This window comes from Anopheles nili, chromosome X (assembly GCF_943737925.1).
Source record: "Anopheles nili chromosome X, idAnoNiliSN_F5_01, whole genome shotgun sequence".
Taxonomy (NCBI): Eukaryota; Metazoa; Arthropoda; class Insecta; order Diptera; family Culicidae; genus Anopheles; species Anopheles nili.
In genome coordinates this window covers 4,990,455-5,005,050 of record NC_071293.1, presented here as the reverse complement: position 1 = coordinate 5,005,050, position 14,596 = coordinate 4,990,455, and the positions used below count along the sequence as shown (strand labels likewise).

At 53.9% G+C, this 14,596-nt stretch overlaps 1 protein-coding gene across 1 annotated transcript; it reads left to right on the top strand.

The window, feature by feature from the left end:
- The first annotated feature begins 366 nt into the window (after window positions 1–366).
- LOC128728512 (protein kibra) lies at window positions 367–13,907 on the top strand. The gene is made up of 8 exons (XM_053822139.1): window positions 367–491; window positions 9,726–10,027; window positions 10,101–10,260; window positions 10,321–12,536; window positions 12,623–12,875; window positions 12,945–13,105; window positions 13,177–13,501; window positions 13,583–13,907. Exons 1-8 carry the CDS (start codon window positions 367–369, stop codon window positions 13,905–13,907), a joined length of 3,867 nt encoding a protein of 1,288 aa, XP_053678114.1.
- The last annotated feature ends 689 nt before the right edge of the window (window positions 13,908–14,596 follow it).

Sequence of the window (14,596 nt, the reverse complement as noted above, 5' to 3'; positions counted from 1 at the left end):
TCTTCCCTCTGCCCTCACTCTCCTCTTCCTTTCTCACCCGCATCTCACTATCCCCCAATCCCCTCCCCCTTCTTCGGCCCACCCACCGAAGGGCGGCTGCCCAAGATCTCCTGCGTCAGGAGTACGCGTGTGTGTGCGCGCTCTTGGGTTGACAGCTAATATCCGAGTCGCACCGGCTTGCAACAACGCCACACGTCAACCAGCAGTTGTCCGAGAGACGTCCCGCTGTGCCAACGAGGACGACACAATTCAATCCTTGCTCATCCTCCGCCCTGTGTGAGTGCGTGCGTGTACGTGTGTGTGTATCAGGAAGCAGGACGTGCGCGCGCATCCGCGTGTGCACGTACGCGAACGAAAGTGCGAATTATGCCAAAAAGCTCCAGCAATGCAGATCTACCACTCGGCTGGGAAATTAACACCGACTACGATGGCAAGGTTTACTTCATCGACCACATCAACAAGAAGACCACCTGGATCGATCCGCGGGACAAGTGAGTGGCCCTCCGCCGTTTGGTGGTTGTACTTGTGTCCTTTTTTGTTTGTTTCGGGGGAGGAATTGCTACACAAAAGCTGTGGGAAGAAGAGGGTTGGCTGAGTACGTCCGGGAAGGGTTGGAACTTGGGTCTTGAAGTTATCGGGATTTTTGGGTACTCAGTTCCATCAACTACGGGAGATGTTGCATCCTCACGACATCGATCAATGCGCGTTCTTCAACGTCAGAACTGCTTTAGAAACGTACAAACGTATCCACAATTATGCTTACAATATGGAATTGCTTAAGATCGACTCTTGATCTCTGGAATTCGTTCTACAATCAGAGGATCATGAACCAAGAAGACATGAACATGAATTGTGAGAATCAAGGATCTCAGACATCAGTCAGGCAACATACAGAAACGAATATGGCGTCTCGAACTCTATTTAGAACTTTGCTAAACTCTACTTTTGAAGGTGGTAGAGCGTTTCTAAAGAGGCTCCAAATTGATGGTTTGGAAGTTCTTGGCGTCTCAAACCCAATTACGCTACTCTCTGTAAAGAAGTTTTTGGGGCAACAATGGAAACCACCTAAAAGTGTCCTTCGATCGTCCTGATCGGCTGGATCGCATTGAGTCTGCTTCTCGAGACGTCTTAAAGATCGTTCAAAGACTTGATCCCCCTCTGCTAAAGGGACAACGTTGGCGCATTCCAGCCGTATCTCGCAGTGACCTCCATCGTCCCGGCAATCGTTTCTGCAACCGGCATGTGGACATTTCACGCCCTGCCCTGTTTGGTTGGCTCTGCGAGGCTTTGGAGCGCACAAGAATTTATGACTTTATTATCTCCAGCAACGCAGCCGCCCGGGCAACGAGGTCTCCCCCCTCCCCCTCCCTTCCCCCGCCGGAAAAGCAGGGCTGAGCCCGGAAACGAACACGCGCAAAGTATTCAGGCCAGGGCCATAAACGAGCAAAGCAAACACACCGCGTCGGAACGATTCGCGGGCTTTGACCAAACAGCGCAAAGCCACAGCGTTGCATTTGCATCTACGACTGCACCGACCGACTGCGCTATCAACCAACCCCCTCCCTCCCCTCCCTCCTCCCCCCTTCCCTGGCCCTCTCCTATCGCCTACCCATCTTCATTCCCTGAAAGCAGATGGAAGCAGTTTGAACGCGGAACGAGGCTTTCTTTGGCTGGAAATCCAACCCCAAACGAACGATGGAGGAGCCATTGAAATGGGTGGGTGGGGGGGGGAGAAGAGAGGGGAGTAGATTCGCAAACTCCTCCTTCCTCCACTTCCAACCCCGACCCTCGCCCGCGCTGCCCCCCCCACACACACACACACACCAATCAACCCCGTTTTGCAGTGATAAGGCGTTTGAAGTTTCAAAGAAAATCGAAGCAAAAGAAAAAAACAGCAACAAAAAACACCACCCGCTTTTGTCTGCCCTTCCCGTGACCCGGTCAATCCACCCTCGGCATATCGCCTTCCACTTGTCCCCTCCCCCATTACGCCCCTGCCTCTTCCATCCCCGGCTGCTCTTCGCTTACGTCCGCAAATAGGGTTGCTTCTGATGAGTTGACCGAGGGATTGGCCGCGCGAGAGAGCGGAAAGAAGTCGCATTCTGGGACGTCAGTAGAGAGATAGATGAATCTAGTATATGAGGAGAGCAAGAGTGAGAGGGAGAGAGAGAGAGAGAGAGAGATCTTGCCGATCCACCGCTAGGGTTGCAAGCCTCACAGGGTAAACAATCAACACATTCCATTCTTATCAGCAAGCACCCCCCCCACCCCCTCCCACCCCTCCCGTGGCAACTCAACTCCCTTCCTCCTCCCCTCTCTTCCCCAAACCCCCTAGTAGCCCGGGTTGTGTGCCCGGGGTCCATTATCAGTTTATATAAATAACAAATATCTCCCGGCCCTCGGTCTGGCGCTGGAACGGAACGGGCGTCGTGGATGTTGAAAAGGCCGTTTTGCTTTTTCTACTTCTTTCCCCCCCTCCCCCCCCCCCCCCGGCTTGCTCCCAGCCCGGCAGATACGGTCCCGCAACCCAATCGGACCGCTTTAAGACGCCGGTTTTAGGCACAGGCGCAGCAGGAGGTGTACAACATTCTTTCTGCTCAGATATTCCCATCCACCGCGCGCGCGCCTCAGGTAGGTGGGGACGGCGTTTGCTTTAACTTATTTTCATGCCCTCTCTCTCTCTCTCTCTCGCGCGCGCCTCCCCTGAGGCCATGTTTGCCACACATGCCAGTGCAAATTAGCATACACCTTGAGATGGCTTAACTCTGGGCTGGTTTCCTTTCGGTCGTTGGTGGTTCGGTGCTAATTTACTACGCTAGATGACGCTGCGGAAGCTGTGCATTCCACAGGGGGCGAGCCTTCACCTCCTTACCCTCTGCCTTCTCCTCCTCCTCGTCCTCTCCCCTTAAGGAAGGGTCAGTAAACCTGCGTGTTCCGGTCGCTGAAGGAGGGCTTCTCCGTTAAGCCGGATGCAGGCGCCCGAAGGATGGAAGGGCGCACCAATTAATCATGCCACCGGTGCATGAGATGCCGAGGAGTGGTTGAGTGGAGATAAGAGTGGTGGGCGAGGAGGGGGGGAGGGGTGAGATAGCAGGAGGTGGTTGTGCAATTTCCCGTTCGAGTCCCGGAGCGAAACGTATTCCATGCTGTTTTTTTTGTAACGGAAATGAAATGGCATCGTCTAGAGGAGGGGGTCGTGGAGGAGGAGGATGAGGAGGTGAGGCAGGGGAGGTACGATAAGTTGTAACTGGATGGCGTAATCGGATCTGGAGTGGTAGACACCCGTCATCGAAGGTCTTTACTCACCTCCGATCCTGGTGAGGACGAGAAGTTGATAGTGAGTTGATTCTGAGATTTTGAAGTTAGCGGAGATGAATTCTGAAGTGTCAATGGAGGTGTCGTTTCGGTCTTCCAAAGGTACGTGATCTGCTTCACCCGAACTACTGCTAGTCGGACCTGACCTACCCTAAAACGAGGAGCAACAGTTTTACATCACTCGTCGTTTGGGTTCTTCTGACATGCGCCAAAGGAGAATTGGGAAACTCTGACACTTCGAAGGTCCCTTAGGATGCGCGGGACAAGAACTACTCCATGGAACCTGCTGCTTCTTCCCCCTTTCTGCGCACACCTGCCCTCATTCGTGTCACCGTCGCCCTCGACCTGGATGTTCTCTTCTGCTCGTTTATGTGAGCGTAACGCAGGCGAGGACACGATAATGAATGAATCCATTCTGTGCCCATTTGCGCCCCACCACCATCCTCCCGTAATTCCCCTGCCAATCGCCTCACAACGCCCGGTTGTGGTCGACGGAAAATCACTGCCAAAGAAGGAAGAAGTCTTCGTGGCATTTGAAGCGCAAAAGGGACATCGCCCTGTAAATGGCCCTACGATCCCGTTCGGTGTCTTGTTGGGCTTTGTTCGCTTCTTGTGGGAAGGGGAACCAAGGGGGGAGAGGGGGGGGGAGGCGACCGGTGGAAACGTTGATCGGAGGGGGGAAAAGCAAAAAGAAAAACAAGCGCGCCAAGTGGCAAAGGGCCGTAGTAGAATAGTGCAGTTAAATTGCATTACTAAAGGCTGCATGGTGCGTGGGGGGGGGGGGGGGGTAGGGGTGAACCGGTGCAAGTGGGTTGTGGGGAGAGAGGGGGGCGGGTAAAGGGACCAGGGAGCAATGGCGTGTGGAGTTCATTGGCAGAGCGAAGAACGCAAGAGCCCCTCGGGAAAGGGATGGCCACGATAATGATGGCCGTCTGAGGGGGTGAGATAGAGGGGTTGGGGCGGGAAAGTGGGGAGGGCTTAAGGTGGGAGGCAAAAGAGGTCCGATGGGAATGTGGAAAATGTGTGCAGGAGGAAATGAAGATCGGGAAACGGTGACGCTTTGCTACGTTTTCATTCTCTCTTTCTCTTTCTCTCTTTCTTTTCCTCGTCTCTTCTGCGCTCCCTGCTGGGGCCTTTTTCCCGAAGGTGTGAGGGGTTGTGGAAGAGCACGAGGGGTTGGATGGGACACGGACAGGGGTGGGGGGGGGGGTGGTTTCTATTTTATTAGCTTCTTCGCTTTCGTTTCGCTCACCTTTGGGCTCTCGCTTGGCCACATCGTCTCGGGCCGATTCCGTTTCTTTCCCCCCCTCCCCTCCTCGTTCTTTTCACCTTCCCCTCTCCCCCTCCTCAACCCTGCCTGGCAGCCTGTTTGCCCTATCCCTTCGCCACCTTCTCGCATTTCATTCGCCTCCCCCTTTTCCAGCCGGTTTGTTTGTAATTTAATTTTCCCCAAACACCGGAGGGACTTGTTTTCCCTGCAATGGTGGAACGGGTGGGGAGACGGAGAGGGAGAGGGAGAGCGAAGCACGCTTCTTCTTGTTCTTTCTCACCTCCTCCCGGAGGGTGTAAGGCGGGGGAGGGTTGAGGTAGGGTGACTGTTTATGTTTTCAGTTTTCTTTTCCCTCGTCTCGTTCGTCGAGAATGTGTGCTGCATTTTCCTCCTTCACTCCTTCTGCTTCCTTCTTTCTCTCTCTTTCTCTTGCGCGCGCTCTCTCTCTCTCTCTCTCTCTCTCTCTCTCTCTTCTACCCGATGCGCCATTTATTTATTATTATTCTCCTTTTATGTGCTTCACTCTCCGCTCGTTCGGATGCTTCTCTTTGGAAGAAGCTGGAAAGAGTGAGAACGAAGCAAACGGCGAATGAATGGGAAATTTGTAGCACAACCCTTTTAGTAGGGAAAGGGTGTAACCCGTTGGGGGGGACGGGGGGGGGGGGACGTGCTTGAGCATCAATTAGTTGATTCAGCTCGATTAAGCGCAGCATATCCCTGGAGAGGCTCCGGATGAGAAGCCAAACCGCATTTCCCAGCCCTAGGGGTCTTTGACCCCCCCCCCCCCGCCCTTTTTGTTTAGGTCCCGTCCAGCCAACCCTCCTCGTCCCTTGCCACCTGACTCCCGGGGGGCGCTGGAGGGTGGGTGGAAAAGCATTCCCCGTAGAAAAAGAAGTAGAATAAGCAAAAAGAGGAAAGGAAACAAGAACGCCGCGCGTCTCGTGCCTTCGCTTTGGCCTTCCCATTCGTTACGAAAGCTCTTGAAGGGATCGCTCGAAGGGCCGCGTGTCCCCTAACACCCCCCCCCCCCCCTCCCCGTTCCCCGTCTCTTTGCGGTTGCATCGCCATCAACATCCTTCCAGCCCTTCTGCCACGAGCGAGGGCTTAGAACGATGATGCAACGAATGGTGCTGAAGGGCTTCTAAAGAGCGGGGGGGGGGGGGTGGGGGTGGAAGGAGAGGGATGAGGTAAGGTGGGACGTGAGGTGAGATGAGATGGGAAACATAAATTCCTTCCCAGTTATTGACCCGTTTGTTTTGGAGCGGTCCGCCCTGCGCCGGACGTCGATTTGTTCGTTTGTTCTTTTCCCACCCTTCGTGCCCTTCGTGCCCTTATTGTCCTTTCGTTCGAGGTAGTTGGGGTTGGGGGAAAGGTAGGGAGAGGTAAGAAACCAAGCTAGAGCATCTCAGCCCCGTTTAAGGGCCATCGTACGCTCGTATCGTGAGGCTCGTATTTTGGCCCTTATTTTCCCACCGTCTCCTCCCACGAGTCCTTCTCGTCGTTCCCCCCTTCCCCTCCTCCACCCTCATCCAAAGGAGGGGGGTTGTTATGCGTGCGGTTGTGTTGCGATGCACCGTTACCGAAGGGCCCTTCCGATTCTCGACAGAATTCATGTATTTTCGAGCGACTGGAGAAGAGAGCAGGTGAAGGGAGAGGAAAGGGACGGTGGGTGGGAAAACGGGCTACCGTTGACAATCGACAAACGAGCAAAAATCGATCGTTGAAAAAGCCACCTCCTCCCCCAATGATGACGAACGTTTGTTGCATATTACGCCACGCGGTTATAACCCCGGTTTGGGTCCTTCAAACCGGTTTGAATACCGGGTTTCGGTGCGTTTACAACCAACGGGATCTTAATCGCATTCCAACGATCGTCTGGGTGCTATTAAGTGATCGAGTTAAGGCTGCCAAAACCCCTCCTCCCCTCTCGCCCATTCCTGAAGCTCCCCCCTGGAACAGGAGGGGGCCATAAAAATGCGGCACATAAACACCTTTATGGTCGCCCCCGACACACATTACTCCAGACGCTAGCGGGCGCGCTCGTTGACGGGAAATTGGCCGTCGGTCACGGGTTTACACTGGTTGGTTGGGCATCAGCCTCAGGTGGCAGGAGGCGAGCGTGAATCGCAATTAGCAATCAGCCTGCTGGACGATCGCAGAGGATCGTAATCCTCCGGGGCGGTCGATCGTAAAGCCGAGTGCGAGAACAGCTTTACGACGCTATCCGCCAGTCGGGAAAGGTCTGGAAAGGTGTAGCCCGTGGAACCCAACGTCCAGATGTTCGATGCGATTCAGGCGTGGAGGAAGTTGGGCCAACATGGGCGACAACTTTCCGTTGTTTGCTCGCTAACGCGTTAATTAAGGCGCAAGTGGACGTCTCCCATGGACCTCCTTCTGGTCTCTCTGATGGGGGGTGAGTAATAAAACTCGAATCGCTTTAGTTCTCCCTTTTTTTTCGGTGGTTCTTCGCTTGTCTGAGATTTCGAGACGGAAACCCACCCTCAGGGGTTGTGAAGCTAATCCAACGACTCAGGCTCTCTCACTCCGCTGGGAAGTTTGCGTTCTGGCGTTCGTAGTTGTTGGTTTCGTGGATATTGTTGTTATTTAATTACTTAATCGCCTGCCTCTCTTCGTATTACCTCAAGAACTTCTCACAAGCCGTTAATTAGCGGCGAATCCGGCCGATGTGCAGCGGTAGTGTATAATTGGATTAAATATGCGACACTCCTCCCAACTTCGGGTAGTGACGTTGAAGTTTCATGCGTCTTAGGGGTCGGTTTGTCATGCAACCATGTCAACAGGGGTGAGTTAAAATGGCGTCATAGGGGATTTTGTAGACTGCTCACTACGATGATTTCCTAGCGGCAAGTGCCGAGTACTTGTCCGAATATGGTGTATGTAATAGGTGGTCGGTGTACATGTGATTTCTGGAAGCTGATCTTCGTCAAACTCATCAAAAAAACGCTGTTCTATCTTAGAGCTAGAGAGTCAATGCGGATCTGTTGGATCTCCCGAAGAATGGCAGGAATAGTCCTAAACCTAGACAAATCGAAAGCCTCTCCAGGGATGGAAGAATTAAATTGTCGTCTCAAATTCGCCACGTCTGGTTTCCTTTTTTTTGCACACACTGCCAGCGGCCCTCCAGGTCGGAATGGCTACGACACCATTAATCAAACATCAATTGGATGGAATTGAGCGACGGGCAGTGGCCGCGACATTGTCGCCTCGGACACCTAAACCCATCCCAAGGACATTTCGATTTTCGCCTCCTGCCTCCGGAAGGTCTCATCATCGGTGTTCCATACTTCAGGTGGTGTTGACGTGCTCCCTGTATGGTCTGGGTGCCTGGGAATTCTGGCACTTTCCAGCCTCCAGCCCATCCAGATGTCTGTGGAAGAACCTGCGACCTTCGCGGCAATTATGGAGCCGCACTCCGAAATGACTTGCCGGATCTGTGCGCAGTTGTACCTCCTCCCTGGGGGCCTTGCGGCGATGCCGCTTCACTACTGACGTGTCGGTGAGGTTTTGCTGGCTAAAAATATGCCACTCTCCAACCTGCGGACCTTCGGAGGGCCCCAGGACGAGCGAAGGGCGGGTTATGCAATGCCGGAGGAGTGGTTTCGCGCGAGTTCTGCGTCTTCGCTATATTTAAACCACCGATCGCTTCAGGGCAACCTGTTGTGGATGTGCATGCGACCGTGGAAGGTGGAGCACCACACACACACACACACACACACACGCACGCACACACGCATACCAGAAGTATATGGAGGAGATGGGAGGGATTTTGCGTGCCGAACTTTTTCGTTGAGGGAGAGCAAAGTTTAAATGGGCGCGCACCGTGAGCGTCGTGCTTCTAATTGACGGACATCATCACCACGTCCTCAGCGCAGTCTTGCTCTGCTCTATAACCGATCTAACCTCTGCCCCTTGTTTTGCTGGCCCATTAGAAGGCGCCATCGGGTGGGAGATGTGGAACTGGAACGTGTCGTTTAGGGATCGGAGCAGGAATGCAACGCCATCCGTCAGCCATGCTTTCCATCATCTCTAGAGGTAGTGTAAGACCTTGATGACTTGTGGAACGTGCAGGTTCCTGTAGTTCCAGAGTTACCAAGGGTCTCTTGCCACCAACGTGGGAATGCGCGCACATGGGAGTCGGGCGTGTTGGTTTCCGTGCAATAAACCAATAAAAAAAAAGCAACCCGCGTACAATGTGGAGGAGAAGGTTGCGAGGCCAAACGATTCAGTAAAGAGGCAGATTTATAGCGGACCATAAAGGAAGCTCACACGCGCGTCTTCATTAATGGATTTATCGCTTTTTGGAAGTCGAATCGAAAGACCGACTTCGTTCTTGATCTCGCCGCAGTTGCCCTCTCGAGTGTCTCGAGTTCAGCACAGCTCTCTGGCTGGTCCAGGCCAGGGGTTGATCAAAAATAGCGCAATAACCCACCCACCTCTGTCCCTCCCGTCTCCGAGAGAAAGAGAGCGAGTGAGAGCTGGATTTTTGCAACCAAGACGTCCCCACCATCTCGCCACACGCCATTTGCACTTTCTCATTCTTCTGGTCTTTCGCGGTCATTGTGCTGAAGAAGGTAGTATTGGTCGTATTAAACGATTTTCATGCCTTCCGTCACCCACTCCCCCCCCCCCCCCCCCCTCGTGGCTTCTTTTGCTGGGTAGGGAGTGAAAATGTAGTCCATTTTACCCCATGCTTCTTCACCCTTTACATTTGGGTGAGGTTGGATCCGTTTCACTGGTGTAGCAGGGGTAGGTGGCCACTTGTTCGCCCCCCCCCCCCTACTCAACCTCTGCCCAACAAGCATTCTGGCGGGTACTGTATGGATAAAAATAATATTCTGCTTTATGGGGGTCTGCTGGCGTTTAGTCACGAAAATTTCCCAGCTTCATCATCGCTGGTGGGTTAATTGCTGTGCATGGGTTGTGAATTTATGACTGGCATCAGTAAAGCAGAGACAGAGAGAGCATCTATTTGGGATGGATTTTTGGGAAGTCTTCCTCCCGATGGTTGCAGTAAAGCCGCGGAGGCGTATTAACGCATCAACTAGTGAAATTCTACACCCTGAATCTTGATGATTATCGTCGCTAAATGATTGTATCGTGTCTCGTTACTTCACCCCAGGCACACGAAGCCGGAAACGTTCGCCGATTGCATCGGGAACGAGCTGCCATTTGGCTGGGAAGAGAGCTATGATCCACAGATTGGCACGTACTACATCAATCACAACTCGCAGACGACCCAGCTCGAGGATCCGCGGTTGCAATGGAAGAGCAAGCAGGACGAGATGTTGCGCGAGTATCTCTGCTCCGCACAGGACACACTGGAGGCCAAGAAGGAGATCCTGACCGTGAAGACGCAGCGGTTACACCTGGCACAGGAGGAGTACAACCATCTGAACGCGCTCGCCGCCAGTCGTACCAGCCGTAAGTGTTGCGTTTATCAGGCTTGCCTCCATGCGCCCCGGCTGACGTGTTCTGTTCTTTCATGCGTTTATAGTCTGCTCGTCGACGAGTTCGTGTAGTACCAAGTTCGATCCGGAACTACTACGAGCGGATCTGGCCATCGCGAAAGAGCGCGTCTTCCGGTTGAAGAAGGAGCTGTCCAGGATACAGAAGGAGATGCGTAGCACGCAGAAGGGTGTGGACACGTTGGCAAGGTAGGTAGCGAAGCATGTGAACTGTGAACCGGTCACTAACAGGTCAATTTCCTTTTCCAGTGTGGAGCAGAAGCTGAATGCGCACGTGAACGGTTGCTACAACATTAGCGAGGCGCAGGCCATCATGGAGGAAGTGAAGAAGATCCAGAAGTCACTGATAACAGGCGAGCGTGAGAAGAAAGAGCTAATGAAGAGCCTCGCTCAGGTGAAGGATGATCTGACGCGGTTGCAGTTGCGCCAGGAAAGTCCGGACGCGTCTACGTTTAATCTGGCGCAGGACCGGATTTGTGCCGCGTCCCAAACCGACCTGTCTTCAGAGCACTTCCCGATGGGTGCTCGCGAGATGGCGAAGATGCGTCAACGCTACGACGAGTGGCGCCGCCGAGTGAAGGAGATCCAGGAGCAGTTGGCCGCACTCGAGGAGAAGATCCGCCCTGGCGAGCTGGAATCGGACCAGGATCGGTTGCTATTGTTCCAGGAGAAGAAGCAACTGCTGCTCGAGTACCGCAGCATCACACCGAAGTCCCGCTCGCCAACGGAAATGCGCCGTATCCAAAACGTGTGCCGGCAGCTCGAGGCTGACCTCAATATGGCGTACGAGGAATCGAACCAGTGCATCGCGAACCGCCTGAAGCTGCACGAGGAGAAGCAGGCACTGCTGCAGCAGCTGCTCGAGGCGTTGAAGGAGTTCACGCATCTCGAGCATCAGCTAAAGTCACTGTCAGCTAGCACGTTGTCGATCAGCAGCAGTTCCAGCCTTGGTTCGCTGTCGACCGCATCTAGCAAGGGTTCGCTGAGCGGACTCAGCTTCACCGACATCTACGGTGATCCGTTGTCGGCCGAACCACAGATCGACATGGTCGATATGAATCGACGCGTCCAGAGGCTATTCCATCCGAGTTCCGAAGTGTCATCGCTGTCTCCTCGCAGCAGTCTCTCCACCGATACATCGCCCGTATCGCCGATGAAGCTCGACTGGATGGGATCTTCTGCAGCGGCCAGTGGAGGCGTCGCACCTGGCACATCGTCAGCGGTGGCATTGGCCGCAGTACATGCGGCCATTGCTGCCAAAGCGACAGGTGTCACGATGCTCGGAGGTACCGCAGCTCCCAGCTATCTGACGTCTGTGTCAGCCCTTGGGTACGCCGTCGGTGTACAAGCTGGCAATACTGGTGCCGGAACGAGCGGGCTTGCCGGGGCCAGCAGTACGGCCGAGTACAACCTCGACCGGCAGCGACTCGAAGAGCAACTGCAGGAGCTCAAGATCCGGCAACTAGGCATCTCTGGTGGCCCATTGTCACCGATCTACGAGAAGCCACCCTACCTCGAACCGGCCGCCCTGCTTAGCAGGTCGTCCTCCACCTCGAACACGCGCTCAGTCTCGACGACGGTAAGTGATGAGTCGGTGGCAGGTGATTCGGGAGTATTCGAGGCATCCCGTGCTCCACCTCCGCTGCTGACGAAGGAATGCGCTCAGGTGCAGATTGGACTACGCTACTCAGCCACAGATGCTGCCCTCTGCATCACGATCGAGCGTGGCAGCAACTTCGGGGCACTAGGACCTCCTGCAGGTTGTCAACTGTTCATTCGCGCGATGCTGCTGCCATCCGGTTCCGGTAGTGGACCTGGATTCGTGCGAACGGGCACCGTGACCGAGTTGGCGAGGCCTCTTTTCAAGACGATGCTCGTGGTGCCGTTGCCGCTCGATAAGGTGTACGCAAAATCGCTACACGTGAAGGTGATGGTGCTTGTTGGGCAACGCGAGGACTGGGTGGGCAGCACGCAGATCAGTCTGGCGGAGTTCAATCCGGCTGATGCGACCAGCCGGTGGTACAACATTGTCAGCCGGAAGTCGATAAATGAGTCGGAACTGTTCGAAGGTGGTGGCATTGGTGGAGGTGCACGTGAGGAGTCGTCCGATGAGTCAACCATTATCTCGTCCCAAACGTCGACATTGACACGCAACCAGGGCCAGGACGAGTTGAAGGCTGTGCTCGAGCTCGTGTACGACGAACTGTCGCATGAGGATGACGAGGATGACGACGACGATGAGGATGAGGATGAGGAGGGCGAAGATAATGAAGAGGAGCATGAGTTCGATGAGGAAGAGGAGGCGGAGGTTCAGGATCAGATGGGCGAGGGAGTGCAGCAGGAGGAAGGTGCCAAAGTAGCTGGGGAGGGTCGTCGTCGCAGCAAACACCTGCGAAGGATGGCCAGCTCGGTGGAAGAGGAGGAACGAGACGATGAGGAACGGGAGGAAGGATGTGCTTCTACAGGTAGGTGTGGTGATTGACTTAGTCTCACCTTCAGGATGTTGAAGATCAAACGATAAGACTATTAATACATCTCTCTTGTATTGCAGAAGCAACCGAGCTGATGATACAGGAGTACATGAACAGTGTGAAGGAGCAGTGTGGTGATGGTGAAGGACGTGCTGCACCACCGGCACCGATCGAGCGTGTCGACAAGGAGACGAACACGGAGTGTGCCTTCCTGCCAGAACGGAGCCGCCGGCGGTTCCCCGATCCAAGTGTTCCCTCGAGGTCCTCCACCATCGAAGAAGGCTCAGTTGTCGACGATCGGTTGGTGAAACGATCGCAAACTTTCTCACCAAGGTAAGTGTCGTCCTTTGAGAGCTGAAGGATTCAAAGCAGCAGAAGCTAATTGGATCTACCCGCTTACAGTGCCGTAGCCAGCAAGGCCCGATACATCTGCCGGTTAAACCGGAGCGACTCCGATTCGGCCATGCACTTCAACAACCAAGTGACGCCTCATCCTTTCAAGCGCGGATCTGTCGAACGGCGATCGCTGCGGTATCACAACCGCGTGTCCAAGATCTACCACAGTAGGTGTTTTCCGTTTTTTGGAGGTGTTTCCCGCTTGCATATGTCTAATCTGGCTCTCGTTCTTTCGCAGAAATGCACCCGGCAGTGCCACGCACGAGCCTCGATCTCGAGCTTGACCTGAAGGCGCAGCAAACCAAGCTGGAGACGTTGATGGACGAGATCGGGCGGTTGCGTGAGCTCAAGCAGCGTCTCGAACAGGCCCGTGACAACAACGACGTGAAGGTCGCAGCTTGGGCCCTCGAGAACGAAGACTTCCTGCGGCTGGTGAAGACGGTAAACGCGGCCACACCCGAGGAACGTCAGATGGCAAAGTTGCTCGTGAAGACATCCAAGGAAATCTACAAACTGCGCAAAACGAAGGTCGGCAAGGGCAAGCTAGATTCGATTTCGTTCAAGTGAGTAACACCGTAACGCTTCTTTTGCAAGGACATCTCGTGTAACCGTTCTCTTTTTCTCGCTTTCGTCCTTGGCTGCAGGGAGAAGATGGCGTTCTTTACACGTCGCGGTGTATCGGTGCCGGAGTTGCCATCGGAAATGTGTCCGGTAGCGACCCAACAGACGTCGACGGCCGTCCAATCGGACCAGTCTGCAAGTCTGGATTCACCGACGACAATGGAGCCGGTCATGCTCCGATCTGTAGGTTGTGACACGTCATCGGAACGTGACACAGAGGAGGCCGGCGGCAGCAGGACTCCCACTAACGTGGAGCAACATCCGCTTCCGGAAGCTCCATCCGACGGGTCCACAAGCGCACCGTTTTCATACGGTGACGTGGATCGTACGTACGGCGTGGAGGTGTGAGCTCAGGAATCGTCCTTGGCAAACACCTTCTGGCCTTACACATACCTACACACGCCGGCAGCGCGTGGAAACACAAACGGAAACAAAAAGGCAAAACAACAAAAAGAAGTGACCAAAGGTCTTGCATGCATTTAATCGTTAAGTTGAGGTGTTTTCGTTTTGTTTGAAGCATTATTTTTTATCATTACAATTTTTTTATACACCGCGTCTGTAGTGTTTTTTTAGGCAGGATACAAAACGACGCCTCAAATGCCGCAAAGAATTTACTAAAATGTGGTCTCGTACCTCGTCTGCTAGTAGTTAAATGCCTTTAAAACGGATGCCTTAAAAATAGTGCTAGCCAATTTAGGAAAAAATAATAACAGTAACTACCTTCTATTGCCCCTCTCCCTCTTCTTCCCGTCCAGCACGGTTCCCTTCCCGTCTGAGTCCTTGACCATGTACTGCTATTTCGTTAGAGATAGCGAATGCTTTGGGAAGGACACTGCGATTTTTATACCAGAATACTTTTAGAAGTACTTGTTTCGCGTTTCTTTCAGTTATCCTTTTGTGCCCTTCGTCTCCCTCTTTTTCCCCTTTTCCTCATCCTTCCTCGAACCCCTCAGGATTCTGAAGGACGCCATTCGACTCGTTAGGTTTAGTAAGCACGTGCAGTGAGGGGTTAGCAGCAACCGGACCAGCCCCTTCCG